At 38.2% G+C, this 20,049-nt stretch overlaps 1 protein-coding gene across 2 annotated transcripts in view; it reads left to right on the top strand.

The window, feature by feature from the left end:
- Positions 1 to 20,049, top strand: part of LOC149791658 (uncharacterized) — a 191,152-nt gene that overhangs the window by 49,906 nt on the left and 121,197 nt on the right. For both annotated transcript variants that reach the window (XM_089970214.1, XM_089970213.1), the window contains exon 6: positions 18,551 to 18,676. In XM_089970214.1, the coding sequence (XP_089826340.1) occupies positions 18,551 to 18,676 (126 nt within the window). The remainder of the gene's footprint in view (positions 1 to 18,550; positions 18,677 to 20,049) is intronic.

The raw sequence follows: 20,049 nt of genomic DNA on the forward strand, positions 1-20,049 counted from the left end.
TTATTATATCAATAATGGAATCTCACACAGCTAGATTAGCTCGAGAGCTACTAGAGATAATTAAGAAATATATCCCTGTTCGTGATGCTGTCAAGCAGCTACTACAAGCGCGTCAGGAGTCTCAGGTGGACTTTGCAGAAGGTACAGAACAGTTATGTAAACCAATTTCGAAGGCTGCCGAATAAGTTACTAAGGCTACCAAAAGTCTTCTTCCCACGTTGGAGCAAACTGCTAGAGAAACTAGAAAATAGCGGAAAGAAACTAAGAAAACAAAACAAATTTAAGAGATCTTTCAGCTGAAGTAGATGCTGCTCAGCATATTGACATACATGGAGCTCAGCTTATTGACGTAGATGAAGAAATACTTGAAGATATTGAACAAGCTTGTATTCAGGAGGATGAAATTTGACGGTGATATATCAGAACGAAAAAGAGTTTGTGCAAATGACAAATTTAAAGATGATAGTGTTCTCCACACAAAGAATATTGCACAATTACCTATATTTGAAGTGTTTGTTTTAATGATAGAAAAATATTTTTAAAACCTGAATACTCTAATAAATAAGTTATAGTAAAACGTGGCACGATTGGGTTTATATAATGCGATATAACACTGACAGGATCGATTGAAAAAGATGCATAATATAATAATTTTATTGTTGGAGTAAATAACTATATTAGAAAATTGCAACGACTAGAATCACAACAACTGCTAGCATTACAAGAGCAACCATGTCAAACAATAATTGATATAGAAGCTGAACTTTCTCCGTAGAAGTCTCAGAAAGCAGAAATAACGCCTTCTACGGAGATCAAATTTCATGCATTTCAGACCGAGTGCATCGGTTGGTCGCGCCGGTGTGTTAGTAAATATAGCATCCGAGACAGGAAAAATAAATTACGGAGAAGGTTCTTCTGGGATAAGTTTTTGTGTTAAATTTTTTTGTTGTCATTAGGGGCTGCTTTTTCATGAATAAATTTGATCGAGACCAATTCGATACCGACTGCGTGGATCATGAAGATTTATCGTAATAAAACCGTGCGGCGTTGCCTGAGCGCGGCTGAATAAATTTTTAAATTTGTTTATATCCATGTCGCCGTTGCACCAGGTCTGATGGATATTTCTCAGCGTGTGCGTGTCTACACCATTGAACACCGATAAAATATTGCAATTGTCCCTAATCACCTTTGGAATTTGCGTATATCTCTGTGTAACGTAAATAACATCGGTGTTCTTGTGTCTGCCACGCGAGAATATCCTAGCCGGGTTGGTCTGCTTGTCCAGCATAACATCGTCGAATACAACAAGATTATTAACATCGCCGTCCAAATTTTCCACGGATGGAGCTTCATTGATATCTGTGATGAATTCGATCGTGCCTTCGTCGGTATTGTCACTGAATTCCTTTAGCACTTGATAACAACGTTGATCGTCTACGGATGGTGCAACCAAATACAATTTGTCCCATTTCAGCCATCGCATGATCAAATTCAATAACAATTGTGTCTTACCAGATCCTGACGGGCCGATGATTATCATTCTGATCGAATTCGGTAATACCGCATGATGTTTTACTTGCTCGCGTCGTTTCGTGGCTGAAAAATCAATTACATTCATGTTACTAAAATACATGGATCTATATTGTGTTAAGTGCCGCACACACACAGCTACGATAAATCCAACCGAAATCGTCACACGCAACAACAGGAACGCAATTGCAGGGGAATGCGAAGTTTGTAAGACACGCAAGTTCAGATTTGTAAAAAAAAAAATAGAAGAACCGGAGGAGACATTGCCGCCTCCATGAAAAATCTACCTGGGCTGCCCTGGGCGAAATATCCCGGAGAAAAGCATCTGCCAAGGTACAATTATTGTGGACCCGGAACGAAGCTCGATATCAGACTCGACGATAATGACCAACCAAAGCAAGGTGAAGATCCGGTAAACACAATCGATAACGCTTGTTACTACCACGATCTCGCATATCGCAGCGGAGATTTACAGCAAAGGTATCTCGCTGATATCAGGCTAATTCACGCACTAGACGCAATTCCTGACAAAAGTTTCAAAGAAAAATTGGCATCCTGGTTGATAAAAGGCGCGATGAAAGGTAAATTAGTATTCGGTGCTGGTAAATAATATGGAACAAATATATTATTCTCCGCGAGGATTTTGGCGAGGAAAATCAGCGATCGCCAAACTCGCCAAGGCCGCTAAAGTAAAACAATCCGTCGCTGAATCGTGGCTATCGAAACAGGCAATTTGGCAAATATATCTCCCTCCGCCCAAGAAAATACCGTACGCGAGTTTCACTGTCAGTGTACCTAATGAAGTCCATCAAGCGGATCTTATGTTTCTTCCTCACGATACCGTTGACGGTGTCACGTACAAATATGTCCTGACAGTCGTTGATATCGCTAGCAGGTATAAAGAAGCAGAGCCATTATCGAATAAAACAGCAACAGAAATTGCCAAGGCATTTAGCGAAATTTACTCACGATCCCAGTTAACATAGCCGAATCTTCTCCAGGTTGATCCAGGTCGAGAATTTCTTGGTGCGGTTACTTCATTGATGAAAAAGAATAATGTCAAAATCCGTCGCGGTATTGTAGGTGTTCATCACAATCAAGCTATCGTCGAAAGATTCAACAAAACGCTCGCAGAACGATTATTCGGATACCAATACGCGCGTGAATTTATTCAGGATAATCGGTCTCACGATTGGGTATCAAGATTGCCTCATGTAATCAACGCGCTGAATAATGAGACGACTCGAACAATAGCAATGAAACCCGCAATTGCAATTACAAAATCGAATATACCCCTAAAGCGAGATTCCACAATTCAGCCTGTACTAGGTAGTGTCACAGTCAGATATTTATATAAAGAAGGCGAGACTGAAGGAGGCAGAAAAAGAGCAACCGACCCAACCTGGAGCGTTACAACTCACTAAATATCCGCCGTAACAAGATCGTCAGGAAGACCAGCTATTTATATCCTAGATTCGTTAGCGCCTCAACGCGGATTTACCAAAGAAGAATTACAAATAGTACCAGAAGATACTCAACTACCGCCAGCGTCATTGAGATAATTTACTCGAATTCGTCCTAGCTGAAATAATTTTCTTACTCTCGATACGGCCAAATATACCAAATTTGACCAGGAAATTCTATCATCGACGATCCAAACTTGGCCATCTACGGTCAATCCCTGCGATGAGTGTATCGTTGTTGCGTAGCCTAATTTCCACGGTGATTTTTCTGCATTTATCGCGTCATTAACGAGACTAATATCAACAAAGATAATATCATTTAGGACCAAAATCTTTTCCTTTCCGCATGGCAAAATAATATTAATATTTTGTCGTCGAGTATCAGTGGGCCTGTAGCATAACGGTACCTGCAACGTGGGAAATTTCTCGCGATGCAGCTTGAATAACATTTCCTGAATAATATCACGAACAATTTTCCTACTAGCGACGATCAAATGATCGGGACGCCACAAATTTAGAAAATCGCTCATCGGAGTCTCGTCGATTATTTTCCTCATGACGTCACATTGAATCTTATTCGGCTGTAATCGAATCAATTTTTTGAATTCTGTTAGTAAAGTATCCGTCGATCTATAATCAGCGTCGATTTCCTCGTAATAATCAACGAAGTTTCTGAGCCATTCGTGAGGCGATTCGCCATCAATAGGATTAGGTTGGCCGTGATCCCCGCACATTATCACAGCGGTATTTTTCCCTTCCAACCAAGTCAAGATCGATTTTAAAATATCTAAATTCACCGTGCAAATCTCATCAAATATTATGATCTTGTTGATATATTTATCGCCCATACGCACCGAGTCCCATGATCCAAAGCTGTACTTGAAATAGCTGTGATACGTGCAAGAATTAACTCCGCGTTGCTTTATTTCTCGCGCTAATCTGTGAGTCGGAGTCAACACAATCATGTCAGAATTTGTAAATAAGTTTATCGCTCGCGTTGTTTTACCGCTACCACCAGGCCCATTTAGGTAAACAAATTTACTGCGTGAAATTGGGTCAAATGCAGATGCGGCTGCCGAAGATTCCAAAATCGAAGATTTTTCAAATCTACCTCGATGAAATTCATCGCGATCTTCAACATCGGCGTCTTCGCAATAATCTAGGATATCTTCGTTTTTTATCCTCCAAGTTCCCCAGGAGCTACCATCGGTGATTAAATTTTCCAGCCTACATTGGTATTTTTTATCGATATAAAATGAATCTGTTGCGACTCTTACCGCGATATCAGAAAATTTGTTTATCATTGACAGCAAATTTATACTAACATAAGCGAGCATCGACGATCGTAAATGCGTATATTGCGCTGATTCTCCGTCAAGGTAGCTAATCACGGTACCTAATTTTGCTCCATCGATGATAATATTCTCTCTGTTGCAAAATATTCCTCGTGATACCGTAACGGCGATTATAAAATCCATCTCGGCGTCGTTGATAAACAACCTAGCGTGCCGGTGTTTATGATCAACGGATCCACCTTGAGTAAATTTACCAATTATTTTTCTTCCTATATCTTTCGCGTTGTCACAGTCCGTCGGCAACCACACATTAGTTTGTTTTCTGTAAGATATAATCGCCTCGCTCACTGTCAACGACACTAACATCGACGAATCTAGCATGTATCTCAACAACACCGTAGGAACCCAACGGCGCTGAGATAAATGCCTTCCGAACCAAATATAGCAAATTTTATGTAAATTTTCAGCAAACTCGAATGACGTTACACAAGCGAATCCGGTCATGACAAAATCAGGCAACGGTCCGTTAATCGCTACTCTTGTCATCTCGCTGGTAGGATGGCCGAATTTAGCAAAATAATCTGCACAATCGCCATATCCAAGGAAACTTCCAGGATAACACGCGCTCATATCAACGGAAATCATATCTTCGAAATCGTACTTGGTATTCCACAGTCCGCCATGGCCGTATTCGATACAACTAAGTTGAACATCAGCGAGAAATTCTTTCCTCGTAGGTTTCCACGAGTTTTTCTCTCTAGCAGCGTGAGCAGCAACAGACGGAACTGTAAAGCAATTCGTTAGTAACTGATCGGGATTCGACGAATATTTTACCGCAAGTTTTCTCATCAACTCGTGTAATATTTCATCCCTGTAAATATCACCGCATGGCAAAATAAACTGATCGTATCTTTCTTCGCTCGAAAACAACCATATCGATATTGGATCAGATGCGCTTAATTTTTTGATAAATCTGAACATGGCATCGGAATTGTCCTTCGCGGCATCCACCGTAGAATTTTCCGTGGGATAAAATTTAACCACACTATCCCGCGGAAATATCATTACCGATTGCGACCACGCGTGGGAATTGTGATCGACAATCTCGATTGGTGCTCCTCGAGATTTATACGGCGACGAGTATAATATTTCTCCCGATAACGTTTTCACTGTAATTGGAAATTTAAGTTTTTTGCTCAACGCAGCTACATCGTCTACCGATGCACCATCAGCGACGGTCTTCGCCCACGTGTTAATTTTATCTAGCCTCAATTGAGTCAAACCAGATCCACGTCGAGCGTTTTTCATGTGCTCGATGACACGCTCAGCCACGCAATTTATCATCGGTGATTCTTTCATCGCAGGTAGGTTTTTCACATCCGGGTTGTTATTTAGCCGATAAATTCCATAAACGACTGCACTAGATGGATATGCCCTAGCGTAATAGGGGCCATCTATTCCCAATAACAATCCATGCTTAGAGTTTTTATCGAGAACAACATTTTTCTTACCACCACGCACTGGATCTCGTTTATCGCGAATAATCCAAGTATCGTCGGGCATTTGTGCGATAAATTTTATTCCAAAGATAAATCGCTCTTCGGAGTGTTCGATCTTTATATGCTCGATTATTTTCTTAGCTCGCTCCAGATTCATCGTAGCATCGACAGAGTTCGTTTTCCAAGTCGACCAAGTGTGAACCGCTCCATCATCGAAAAATTCTTTCTTGGCTCGATCAACCTCAGGTATAATATATTCTGCCTCATCAAGATCAAATGCGTCCATAATTATATTTTAGACATATGTTTAAATTATAATAATGCATTGCAAGTGGATACCAATCGGTTCAACAAAATTCTGTGATAAATCCTGCAGAGGCGATTATTGCGGCGCTCAAATACATGCGATTCGACGTGGCAGTAAAGGACCACAGCGATGTTTAGTTTGTCAAGTTGGCACGCGAGGAAAAACTCGGTTGTGTTTGGCCTGCGGAGGAAAAAATTATCGAGAATTACGGCGATATTACGAAAAAAGATCCTCGTCGGTGATAACCTGCGAAGAAGATTATATTAATCGATTCAAGGCAAATAACGATTTAGACATATAATTATTATATAATGAACTTGAAATCAGCGATTCCTGAAACAACAATGACACACGAGTTTAAATCTCATCCAACTATCGAGGGATACGAAGCGTCGTCCGATGGTATCGTCAGACATATTAAAACGAAGAATCATGTCGGTAGTGTTAATAGATTTGGATATCTCAAATTTACCGTCGGTAATAATAGCAAAAAACGGAGATGTACAAGTTATTTCTGCCACAGGTTCATATACGAGTGTTGTCATGGACCCATCAAGAATAATTTGGTAATCGACCATATCGACGGAGATAAGCTCAACAACAAACTGTCCAATCTTCGCGCGGTAACTCAGAGTGAAAATTGCATATCCGGCAACACCGGCGGCGGATATCGACCAGCTAAGGCGGTTAAATCGATAAATCGAGAAACAAATGAAGAAATCATATTCACATCGATGAGGGCCACTGCAAGATACTTTGGTATTCATATAGCCTCGGTGCGACGTGCAACAGAAAAAATAATCAACGCGACATTCTCCTACAAACTCGGCTCATGGATCGAATTTTATTATATTCCAATAATATCCGATTCGGAAAATGAAATCGAAAATTTTTGAAATTGAAGATTACAAATATAATATAAATGAATGATGAGAATATAAATAACATCATCGAAGCTATCGAGAATTTGAGGGAAAAAAACATAAATTTATCTTCGGATTTGGACGCAGGTAAAATCCGGTCCGAATTTGAGACGATTATCCAAGGGAAACTCGAATATAGGTACACGCTACCATCCGAATATAAGTTTATAAAGAAAATCCAGATTGCCATGTACCAATCGCTTGCGTCTGTCAGCGATGATCAAATCGAGGATTTCGTTAAATTATCGACGCTGGTAGAAAAAGTTAGGTCGAGTTTATCAGACGAATATGAGTCAAGAAAAATTACCAGCTCGCGCGTCAGGCAGCTAAAAAAGCTGGTCGATGAAAGTAAAATTAGCGTCAAAGATTCTTAAGATTCTCAAAATTAGCGTCAAAGATTCTGAAGATTTTATCACAAAAAAACCAAAAATTTCTGATTTTTATTATTTTTTTTAATATTTTACTGAAATTGCACAATTTTCTTATTTCTGACTACCATTTACCCCAGCAGATTTGCTAAATTATATAAATTACTCAATTTGACGGGTATTTACCCCAGCAGATTCACGAAATTATATAAATTACTCGATTTGACGGGTATTTACCCCATCAAAAACATAAAATTACACAAATTTCTTAATTTCTCTGATTTTTATTAATTTTTTTTATTATTTACCGAAATAATTTATTTATTGAAATTGTGCAATTTTCTTAATTTTGACGAGTATTTACCCCATCAAAAACATAAAATTATATAAATTACTCAATTTGATGGGTATTTACCCCAACAGATTTACGAAATTATATAAATTACTCAATTTGACGGGTATTTACCCCATCAAAACTAAAAAAATCTACTAATTTTGAAAATTTACTTGGGTTTTATTTTATTTTTTTGGCCATTTTTCTTTGGCGGATAGATTCAAAAATCTTCGATTTTCACGATCTTACCAGCAAATTGATACTCAGCGTTTCTCCGCGTATGTCAAGCAAATGTCCATTTTGATCCGTCAGTTTGAAATTTATCCTCGACAATAATCTATTGTGACATCGCAGGTAAAACGGATTCACTGGCTCTTTTATTATCAAAAAACCCGGAGAGGCGCTAGGTGAAAACGAATATAAGATAAATCCCTGCTGTGCCTGCTCTGACACAGACGAATCAACGTTGTAGCTACCTTCGACGACATCCGCGTGAAGATAAATCGCGATAACTTCCGTTATATTGACGATACCTGGCGAGATATGCCGCCCTTGCCCGGCAGGATCATTATTGTGTTTGAGAATCGATTCTGATTGTATTTTTTTAGTCCACGCGGCATGTAATTTCGGAAATAAATCATCGATGGTATCAGTGACGGATTTTCTCATTTTATCAACATCATAATCGGGAAATTTGAAATTTGGTAGCGTTTCCTCGGTTAATCCGAATACTGTCATGAATTTTTGTTTTTCTCCTGAATTTCTGATCAACTCGAATTTGCTAATAGGAAGAACATAATCGGCAATTGATATATCGTCGATTATCGCCCGAATGAACATACCGTGATAATATTCAAGATCATTCGCGAGTTGATTTAAAATCTTCACGCGTTCGATAATTTCGCTACATGAGCCTGATTTATTTAAGATGCATTCATGAAAGGATTCCCGCAATAAATTTAAATGTAATTTATGTTCTTGAATAAATTCGTCGAGGGTTCTTCTTATCAAGATACCGTCTACGGGGGTTATTATCCTGTTAATGTTGGTAGCGTCGAAGATTTTCACGCCCGGGGGAATTTTGGGAAGAGGCAACCACGAGAGAATTTTGTTGTCCCTGAAAGTAAAAGCGAACGTTACCAGGTTAAATTTGTGGTTATTCATGAGGTTGATGGCGCTGTGGATCAGAGGCTTGTGTTTGATATCTCCGTACCGTCCTTCGTCGGTGGTAAAATCTGATTTTTTTGGCTCCGGTAGCTCTGGAGGAGCTTCTTCGTGCCAACCTGGAATAATAAAATCTGGTTTTTCTGGTTTTACCAGAGGTGCGATTTCGGGCCAACATAGAACTGTCCTAATCGATGACTGGTAAATATCGACGACATATGGCGATTTTACCTCGATTATCGATGACAGCGTTGGTTCGTGTGCTAATATTTTTATTCCTGGCTTAGCATCGCCGGTTATATTCGATATTCTACTGGTAAATTCCTTATCTAGTTGCTTAATTTCGTAACTGCCTGTTGGTATGCCAACGACGATCCAATCGGGAGTTTTATCGAGGGTTTTTTTTGGGCAAAAACAAGCGAATTATTCGATGATAATCTACCGAATGATTTCGACCTAACATTGGGCCAGCTATTATAGACTCGTAACTGTGACAGCGCAATTTCCTTGACGCTAATTGGTATTGGAAAATCGATACTAAATTCTGGCCTGGTTGAGCTTACAGATATTAGTGTTGTTGTCAGCGGTGTCGTGTTTGTCACGATTTGGGCTAGTTCCGACATTATTGATATTCATTTGTTCAATCTCAGTGTAGATATTTATCATTGCTGAAAATTCTAGATCGGATATAACGCCGTCGTTGAGACTCTCAGAAAGCAGCGATGATAATTTCGAATACGCCTCGTTGACCTGGGATAGTTTACTCGTGTATAGAGACAATTTTTCATTTGTGCATGAGGATATTTTTTTTGCGATAATGTTGAGAACACCAGCGATTGTCGTTGTCGACGAGATTATTATCGTTGCTGCGATCGGCGCGATTGTTGTCACCGCGGATAAGATTATACCTGCACCGGCGACTATTGCACTCACTGCGTACACGGCAACATCGATGGTAACTAACCTACGCTGGTATTTCTTTATTTTTACCTGATACTCGTCGAGGAGCTTTTAGCGAATCCTGCCATAAACGCGCCTGATTGTATCGGTAATCCGATGCAGTCATTTATTAGTTAGGTTATCTAACCAGTTGCGTATATTCCGGATAAATATTCGAAAATTACTTGACAATCGGCCATCATCATGGTTCTAGTTTGTGGTTCTAGCCTAAAAGTTTTTGTTGTATTTTTAAATATAGTAATAACAAAAAACCCAGGATAATATTCACAAGGATCAAAATCATCGTCTGTTGTTACATTGAATTTTGTCATAAAGGTGATAACATATACTCGATATACGCCAGTAATTGGCGAGGTAAAGCTAAATGTGTTATTCTCAGGTGTCCAATTAACATCTTGTATTTTTACCACAAATGGTACATGGCAAGGAATATTTTCTGTTTCTACCTCCGCTGGTATCGAAATACGCGCTAATCTTCCAAGATTCATTGACGATATTTTTGTGTTAATATCGCTAATTTTTGTTGTTGCGTCGAGAAGTTTCGTGTTCAAATCTCGAATTTCTCCGTCGTACACCGATGTATCGACTTTTTGAAGCACCAATCCATGCACTATGTTAAGATCCCTGTCAATGTTGTCGATACCCTCGCTGATTCTTTTTATTTCTTTGTTGATATCGTCGTGCGATGCCTGATCGCTTTTCTGACTCATTACAGTATTTATTTTGGCAATATCGGCGAGAATTTTGATAATATCCTCGTTGATTTTTTTCGTTTTCTCGTCGAGATAATTGTGCGATGTTTTATCGCTTTTCTGACTCATTGCAGTTTTTATATCGGTAATATCGGCGAGAATTTTAGTAATATCCTCGTTGATTTTTCCTAACTTTTCGCTAAGATCGTCATGTGTAGCGGAGGAAGTATCGATGAATTTTTTTATATCTTCCTCGATTTTTTTGCTAAGTTTATTTGATGCTTCGTCGAGTTTTTTAAGATCGCGAGTTAGATTGTTAAATCTTTTTGTCACTTTTTCTTGAAGATCATCGTGTAATGTCTTATCAGCCTTCAGAAGCAACATTGCTGATAGCTCGTTGTCTTTTTTTTCCACATCCGTGATATTGGCCTTTAGGGGCAATGTTGCTAAAAGATCGGTAATATCAGAGATAGATTTTAATACCAATTCCGATTGGCGAGTAAATTGACTGATATGATCATTATATTCGTCTCGCTTGATTATATCGGTTATTTTCACGTTGCTGGTTTGTAATCTTCCTTCGCGACTCTGAAAAATAGCAACTTCATCAGGATCTACCTCTGACAACGATAGAAGATTATTAATATCACTCTTGGTTGCAAATTTTGATAGATCGATGTCGCCTACTTCTGTTTCCTTCTTTCTGTAGAGGAACCTTCCGTAAATATCAACCATGATATTTATCTACGGCGTATTTAAATACGATCCTATGATACGGATAGGATGATTTTGAAATTGCGTTGAGGACATTAATTGATTCAGGACCGCATATCGGTGGATCCATTAACGTCTGCGTTGGAAGTGTCGAGTACCAAATTGGAATATTTAACTTTGACACGTAATCGATAAATTCTTTTGGTGGAGCTAGTCCGTACGAGTCAAAGTAAACAACTTCGCGAGGATTAATCGCGTAGGCGACCCAATGTGTGCCAGGGCCAGTATTTGAATCGAGATTTATTATTCCTGTCTCGGTGGGGTTTGGTTTTTCTGGTAGTTGATCCCGCATAAATACGCCTCTGAAAAATTTTATTTTTTTATTCTTTGCTTCGTTGAATAAATCTAAATTTGAATAGGCCGTGCTAATCTTAGGCCGGATCCGTACGGGGGGCGTCTTAGATAAAAGCCGCTTCCTTTTTTTTTACCATATCGCCCTCCCATTACTTTGTGTACTAGTTTGTCGCCTACAGCTCCGGCCGCACCTAATCCTATCGCTTTTGCAATTGCCGGAAGAGCCCCGGATAATAATCCAGGAATAGCAGCTAGGAAAGGGAAAATTCCGCCCGTTTTGACCATATCTCTGATGGCACCTATACTAAGATTCACATGAACACCAGAATTCGCTGATTTGGCTTAGGCGAAACGTTCACGTTGACCCTTAGTTAGTGATAATTTATTAGGTCCACCCTGAATTTGATCGTTTTTTAGGGTTAATTTCAAACCGCATCGCTTTGATATCGCTGATTGGAGTTTTTTCATCTGACCCTGGGTCAGAGTTACGCTGACGTGTTCGTATGGCATATTAATAATCGTTTAATCTAAATTTAGAAATCTTAAAATCTTCGATTTTGTTACATTTTCTCGACAGGCGCGTCGATGACTCTCATTCTGCCACTAATTCCCTCCAAGATCATTGTTCTATCGCTGAGAATCACCGCGATTGCCCTTGCTGCTCCAGCTGTGTTAATTCTGGCCTTGAAATGGATATCGACAACGGATTGTTTTACCAAATCAAGATGCTCCAGGGAAAAGTAGTAGATAGGATAGTGAGTATTAAAATCCAGCTGTGATATTTGCAATCCGGTATCGATATTTTGATCGCGACCCATAAAACACAATAATCGATGATATGCGCGGGCCGTCGAGTAATTTTCAAAATCAATCGATATTTCCTCGGATGGTTCTTGTTGCCCGTTTATCCTTAGTGATACGTTTGTTGCTGCGAATTTGTCGAATATCACGTGACTATGAGTTTGATCATATCTATTTGCGTTTTGAAGAGCCACGAAGATGTGTCTGGGCGCCGAGACGCCTTGTTGTGACGCAATTCGCCAGGTAAATATTCCGTTAATATTAACGTCGATAGAGTCGGTCGTAGTTGTTAGCCAGGACATGACAGACTTGCCACCCTGATTCATGAATGACAATAATTTTTCTTCCTCAAGCATCGATGGGACTATCGCTGGCATCCACAAAGTAAATTTGGTTAGTAATATTTTGCCTCGATCATCTGCCACACCTGCTTCTCGCCAGATGGCTCTGTCATTGCCTGTGTCGTCTCGAACGAAAGAAATCGTGTGTTTCGCTCCGTAAATGACTTTCCTGAAGTGCCTGCAAAATCCAAAAATATGAGATAGCGGAATTGCACAGGAAAATCTTCGATCATCTCCCTTTAACATAAATCTTTGCGTGGCAAATCCGAGGTTGTAATTGTTATTGATGCCGAGCATTACACCAACGTTTGTGGCGTCAGCATTATTAGCGGCATTTCTCGGTACACCGATGTTATACGGGAGATGATCAGCGTGATCAGAGTTATCCTTGGCAAACATCATACTAGGACCAGCCGATCTGGTAAAATCATCCGAGTATCTAGCTAGGCCTATTATCGTCGTTGCTATATCAACGTTGCCCGTGATTGACTCGATTTCTCTTCCATCGATCATGTAAGTGGCACTCTTGAATAATGCCATGATGCCGTTGTTGACAAATCCGACTTTAAAATCTGCGCCATAGTCGGTATTATCCGCCTTCTTAATTTCCCCAACAACTTCGATATATGCCTCAGATGGAAGAAAATATCTTTTTGTATCGTGAACTTGAATTTCAACGCGATTAGTCGCATTTGGTGTCACTGTGTCGTACGAGAAATACTGGAAATCACGCACGGATGTGTCTCTACCTACAGGCTCGTCCATGTCGAACACTTCGTTTGACACTTGTGCGAACATTTTATTAATAAGAATTTCATCTAAAACGAAGACCGCTGCCTATGAAACTTGTATTTGCTACTTCCTTTGCTAGATTTGTGTTAGCAACTTCCTGTGCTAGATCATTAATTTTTTTATTTGCTGCGTCGTTTATGGCTTTACTAACCTCGGGGGGCATTTCGCTGGTGCTAGGTAATTTGACAGGCTGTTTTTTTTTACGTATTAAGTTTGATATTTTACCTTTGACAAAATCGAAGCCTTTAGTTGCCAAATTACCAATACCAGAAATAACAGTCTCGCCGATCTTTCCTATTGATTTTGATGCAATTTGCTTAGCTGCGGGTCCTATTTTAGGGACTACCCGCGTGACGAGACTTTTAACGATGTCGCCGAGTCCGTTACCGTGAATATATTTGTATACAGGCAATCGAGAGTTAACTATGCGGACCTGTCTAGGTCTGCGCTGATGTTTGTGAACAATCATGTTATTTCAATTGCGTTGTTTTAATCGATGAGTTCGTCAACGAGTTCCTTGTAAATGTAGGAGTCGATGACGCCGCCGCGGAATAATCGCCGACAAATATCTGAGGCCTCGTTGATTATTTCACGAGAATTGTTTCCGGCTCGCTTTCCTCCGATTAATATTTCGAGGCGAGATACATCGTTGACAACGCTGTCAGGGCAAATGGTATATCCGCTTCCTGTTTTTGGTACCGGTGTTGATGGCTCACTAAACCACGCCGACAATACATCTTCCTCTTCTTGTTCTTCTTTTTGTTTTATTCTTTCTTCTTCTTCTTTTTCCTTCTCTCTTCGTTTTACTTTTTCTAAATATTCTATATATTTAGAATCTGTTTCGTGAGGGTGAGGCTTTGCTGCAAAATACACCCAATCGATCCATTTTAATTTGTTGATATCTTTTTCGTGAAGTCTTTTTATTAAATATTCGTTCTTTTTATCATAATTTGCGGCAATATCGACTAATTTATCCTCGTCTTTGAGTTTTTCAAGAGCATCTTTGGTAAAATAACTACTAATATGAAATTTAGGTTTTTCAACTTTGGATGTTGTTTCCGGTAATTTTTCTTTTACTTTAGGGGAAAATCCTGAAGATGTATCTATCTTTATTTTTCTACTCCTAGGATCCTTTCTGTTACGCGCAGATATCCGAAATTGAATATACCTCGCCTCATTGATGTATATCCTGGGTAATCCAAATTTAGCCCGATATATCGTTTTATACCATTTATCTCGCCCATTAATTTTTTTTAGTCCCTCCTTCGTTAAATATTTTATTCCTCTATCGGTGAAAGAATCTTCCGCAAATTCACCAATTTTATTGATATCATCCTTTTTATCAAGTTCAATTTCTAACGCGGCCCAAGCTCCAGGGGTAAAATATTCCATTAATTTACCGATAGGATCTTTCTCCTCCTCTTCTTCTTCTTCCTCCTCTTTTTCCAATAATTCTTCTTCTTTTTGTAATAATTGTTCTTGCAACTCTCGTTCTTGTGCTTGTGCTTGCTGCAATTGTTCTTGCCGCGCTTGTGCTTGTACTTGTGCTTGGCGAATTTGATCCAGTCTATCTGGCACCGCTCGAGTATGTTCCTCAATATCTTTCACCATGGGAACAATTCCGCGTTTCCTGATATCCGGATCCTTTACGTCACCGTATGCGATTCGCTCGGTTGTTTCGGTAACTGGCTTTAACCATTTCGACGATATCTCGGTAATTCCGTATTGCGTATCTTCGTAATCACGAACATTTTTCTTGAATAATTTTTTTGCTGGAATAAGTTTCTTTAATGCCGCTAATTGTTCTCGCGCTAATCTGGCAGAATGAGGCTCTCCAACTGTGCTAGTTTTCGAACTCATATTATTTTCAAGTATATTATTTTAATGCGACGTAAAATTGGCCAAAGCAGCCCCTAATGACAACAAAAAAATTTAACACAAAAACTTATCCCAGAAGAACCTTCTCCGTAATTTATTTTTCCTGTCTCGGATGCTATATTTACTAACACACCGGCGCGACCAACCGATGCACTCGGTCTGAAATGCATGAAATTTGATCTCCGTAGAAGGCGTTATTTCTGCTTTCTGAGGCTTCTACGGAGAAAGTTCGCGTAGGAAGGTTTATTTTGGCGAAACGCGATGGTCTGTTCAACTTCCCTGCTGCTGCTTGTTTAATATATTTCATATATTTTATAGAGTACATATTTATGATTTTGGATCCATATGCTAATGTAGATCTTGTTTTCATACTCGTCACGGTACTGAGTAGAGCAGTTGCTATTATCAGTCAACAATATTTTAACCATTCCCCCAACCCCAACTCCCCCAACCCCCCCCCCCCCACAACATAATAATAAAATATAAATACAATATTAAAGCAAAAAGTTAAACAGAAACTACAAAATGTCGCCTTTTGTATAAGTAAAAACTTTCGTTTGTGAGGTAACACACGCCTGTTACTTCACCTAGAATGTGAGATCATCAATGTGGTCGTTAAGAATCAGATTCTAAGCTCAAGCTAAAAAGGTGATAGCAACAAAAACAACTACTTCGGTTGTTTAAATGATACAAATTGCAGCTGTATTTTAGTTTCTTTGAGATACATTTTTTTTTACTAATATAAAAACTGCTATGAAAGATTCGTTGTATTGCTCCTTGGTGTGATCGGGCCTCACAAACATAACTTTTCATTTTTTTTATGACTAAATATAATAGTACTACACAACTCCTTACCATAAACAATTATAGATATTTGATCCCTGAAACGGTAAGACAAGACTTTACATTACTGGAGGGACGTGTGCATAATTGTTGGGCACTTATTGGAGGTTACGATATTTATTTGTACATGGTTCAGTATAGAATAGATAGATCCAACCAATTTTCAGTCTTAGAGACTTATAAAGGATCAAAGACACCATCGCAATAAGTTACAACAAATAATGATATTCTGACGTTTTGGGGATGGTTACTTATTTTAAGTAGACGTAACGTGTACGAAGTCCATATACATGTACTAGTAATAGAAAAGAAGAAAAGCGATTAATTTCATTAAAAATATATAAAATGAGAACAAAGATCCCAGAGAATGCCGATAAAACCTAGCTTATTCATGAAGAAAACTTGGACTGTTATAGCATTTCATATGCTGCAGGACTGCGAAAATTGACATAAGTACAAGAAATGTCAAAGAAGTGTATTATTTCTGGAATTTTGTTTTATCAGGGCAGTTGTACTTAACTATGGCTAGTTTGTCACTCTTCATCGTTACTTAGAATAAGATGCAGATCATCGATTTTTCAGAATCATCATTCTTTCTTTGCATGCTAAATTCTGTTGCTATGTATGCAAGTTTGTTGGCATTTTTATATATGGTTCAGGACCCATAGTGCTGTTCAGGTGCTAGGTTTGCTAATGGCATAACTGGTCCAGTATCTCGTTTTCTCCTGACATCGAGTCATAGAATAGAATAAAAAGACGTGACGTCAATGCTGAGTGCAATAACGTGGACGAGAACTACATCTGTTCATATAAGAAAGATTATTTACTGGAAAAGACAACCGACCAAGTACTTTCAACGGCCATTGATGTCATATTGTACTGAATTATTTATTATGCTGTCAAAAATGTAAAAGCATCAATATTTAACACCTCGAAATGTAATTAATAGGCAAGTTTGAAGGGGGTCTAAATTACCGACAGTATGGTCTTGGTTAGAATGGATTTAAACATAGTTTTGACTTCATATCACATTCATCTTTCAACTGTCTCCCCATGGAATGTGCACGGGATGTCTGGTTTTAATCAATCTTTTTTATGGTACTGTTTTAAAACCAAATATTGCTATAAAAAATATTAATCCTATGCTGTACTATATTTCCAAAATGTATTAAAATCAAATATCACTCATGTATGGCAATTGCAATGCTGAATAGCTAAATCATTATAATTGTAAATCAGTGCTTCTTAGGTTGTATCCTTGTCTTTTCTCGTTGCAAATCGCCGATATACTTCAAAATCAAAAGTTTGATATTTTTCAGAGAAATATTTCTGAAGAACAGGAGGTCAAGAAGCGTGTTTCCTTTGACCATACTTGTCAGTATGTGCAGGAAATGCAAATATTGTTGTCCATGAAAGCAATTTTCATATATCTGTTTTTTCGTTGAATAACATCACCTTTTTTTCTGCAGACATAAAACAAATGCAATTGTACAAACACTCGTCACAATTACTGTATGCAATAAAGCTGAAGGTTGCTATAAATGTACTTGCAAGATTAAATGTAATGAAATTGGACAGTGTTAAAGTGCAGTCATACAATTATAACAGCTAATAGAACGAAAAGCGTTTGTTTATATACCCGTTACTGTGTCACTGATATATAATAATTGAAACAAAGAAAACTAATATATATATATATATATATATATATATATATATATATATATATATATATATATATATATATATATATATATATATATATATATACAATCTCCCTAATAGTAAGCACCGCTCCGGTGGCCTAGTGGTTAGAGCGTCCGCCTCGGATGCGGGAGGTCGTGGGTTCGATCCCTGGCCGAGTCATACCAAAGACTTACAAAAATGGTACTAACAGCTGCCTCGCTTGGCGCTCAGCATTAAGAGGTTAGTGTTAGGACTGATCGGCCCGGTGTCAGGACTGGGTGGGACATCATGCCACAGTTTATAAGTAATTGCAAAACACTTCAGTACCTTGCTTTCTATTTTCTATTTGAAACGAATAGTCATTCGTCAGCTTTGTATGCGTGTGTGTGTATGTGATATGCTTTCCCACTGGTACCTATTTATTATTTATTTATTTATTTATATATATTTCTTTTATTTATTTATTTACAAAATTGATCTATTCATTTATTTATTATGAAATTCATTAGCATAACATACTGGATGCAGTTAAGGTTAAATATCCATTTCAAATAAATACAATATTGATGAATACTTAATTATTTAATTAATCTATAACTTTTTCAGCTACTACTGGATTTACAACAAGCTCTCAATCAACCGAATCCGGCCACACAACACTGCACTCTAGCATGCCTACTACACCAGGAAGCATGTCGCCTACGAGAATATCAGCAACAAAAAATAACACAAGTACGTACGGTCGTTATAGTCACTAGAAGATCACAAAAAATATGGCTCAATCTATTGCAATATAATTTGAATATGATTTTGTCGCTCTGCTAGGTAAGACAATTGTATTGATTGTATGGGGTGCATATTTATAATCATGGACCTTTATGAGAAAGTGGGACAAGTTTTCAAAACGCCACAACACTAACGAAGTCTAATAAGTTTCAGCAATAGCTTTAGTTGCCTCTTCCTCCCATCAACCAACAATAATAATTAAATAAAATTTAATAACAAAATCAAAACCATAAGGGACAATTATTTTTTTATCAGTGTCAAATTTAAAGAATTTATTTACTGGAAATGTAACTACCTATACATGTAAAGAATTGGCCAAGTAGTTTTAAGAGCCATTTATGTTTAAACGAAGCATATTGTACTGAATTATTCTTATACTATACATTGATTGCGGCGAAATTGTAAAAACATTACTTTATATTTAACACCTTGAAATGTAATTGATATGAAGGTTTAAAGAGGATGTAAATTAATGGCAGTTTGTTTAAACTACGAATCATAAACATAACTTTCACTTTCGGTCACATTTTTCTTCTGACATCTCATTTCTATTAGCTATCTTCTTCAGTAAAACCAAGCAATGCTCTTTTGATAATATTATTGTCATCTAAAGCATCATCTGTAATGTACTTGTGATAGCACATTATGGAAATTTTCAAGATGAATAGTTGTGCCACCTAATTTGTAAAACAGTTCTCCTTTTCCCATCTTTTTTATTTGATTATTGCACTGGTCAACAGTGAAATCATTACTGACTTGAAAAGGCCCTAATCTGTAGTATTTTGGTGTGCCGAACACGAATATAACCGTGAAAAATTTGTATTGGCTCTCGTTTTGAAGATATTCATATACCTCATTTTCTATGTTTCACTGTGTAAATTTCTCCAGTAGGACTGCAGCAACATCCGGAATAATGATGTAACATTGCATAATACCATCATGCTCACATCATCCACAGTTGATTGCATCATTTTCTGATGCAATGCAATACTAATGCCATGCGGCTGCTGAAGTAAGTTGACGTCAGCAGTGTACTATACATGTGTAGGCCTATTATACTAATGCCAGGCGGCTGCTGAAGCTGACGTAAGCAGTATACTATATAAAGCCCAATCAGATAGGTTCAGCATTTAAAATATTTTAGACGTTGTGCGAGACAGTTCAAGCTACTGTTACATAAAACTTATTATTTTATCCATTTACGTACAATAAAGAACAGTAATGCCTCGAAAGTGTGTTAATACCGCGGACAATTTTTGCTATATTTGTGGGGAAGTGACATTTGCCAACCAGAAGAAAAGTATCAATTCTCAAGTGAA

This window comes from Sinohyriopsis cumingii, chromosome 9, assembly GCF_028554795.1.
Source record: "Sinohyriopsis cumingii isolate HCF-2022 chromosome 9, ASM2855479v2, whole genome shotgun sequence".
NCBI classification, from domain to species: domain Eukaryota; kingdom Metazoa; phylum Mollusca; class Bivalvia; order Unionida; family Unionidae; genus Sinohyriopsis; species Sinohyriopsis cumingii.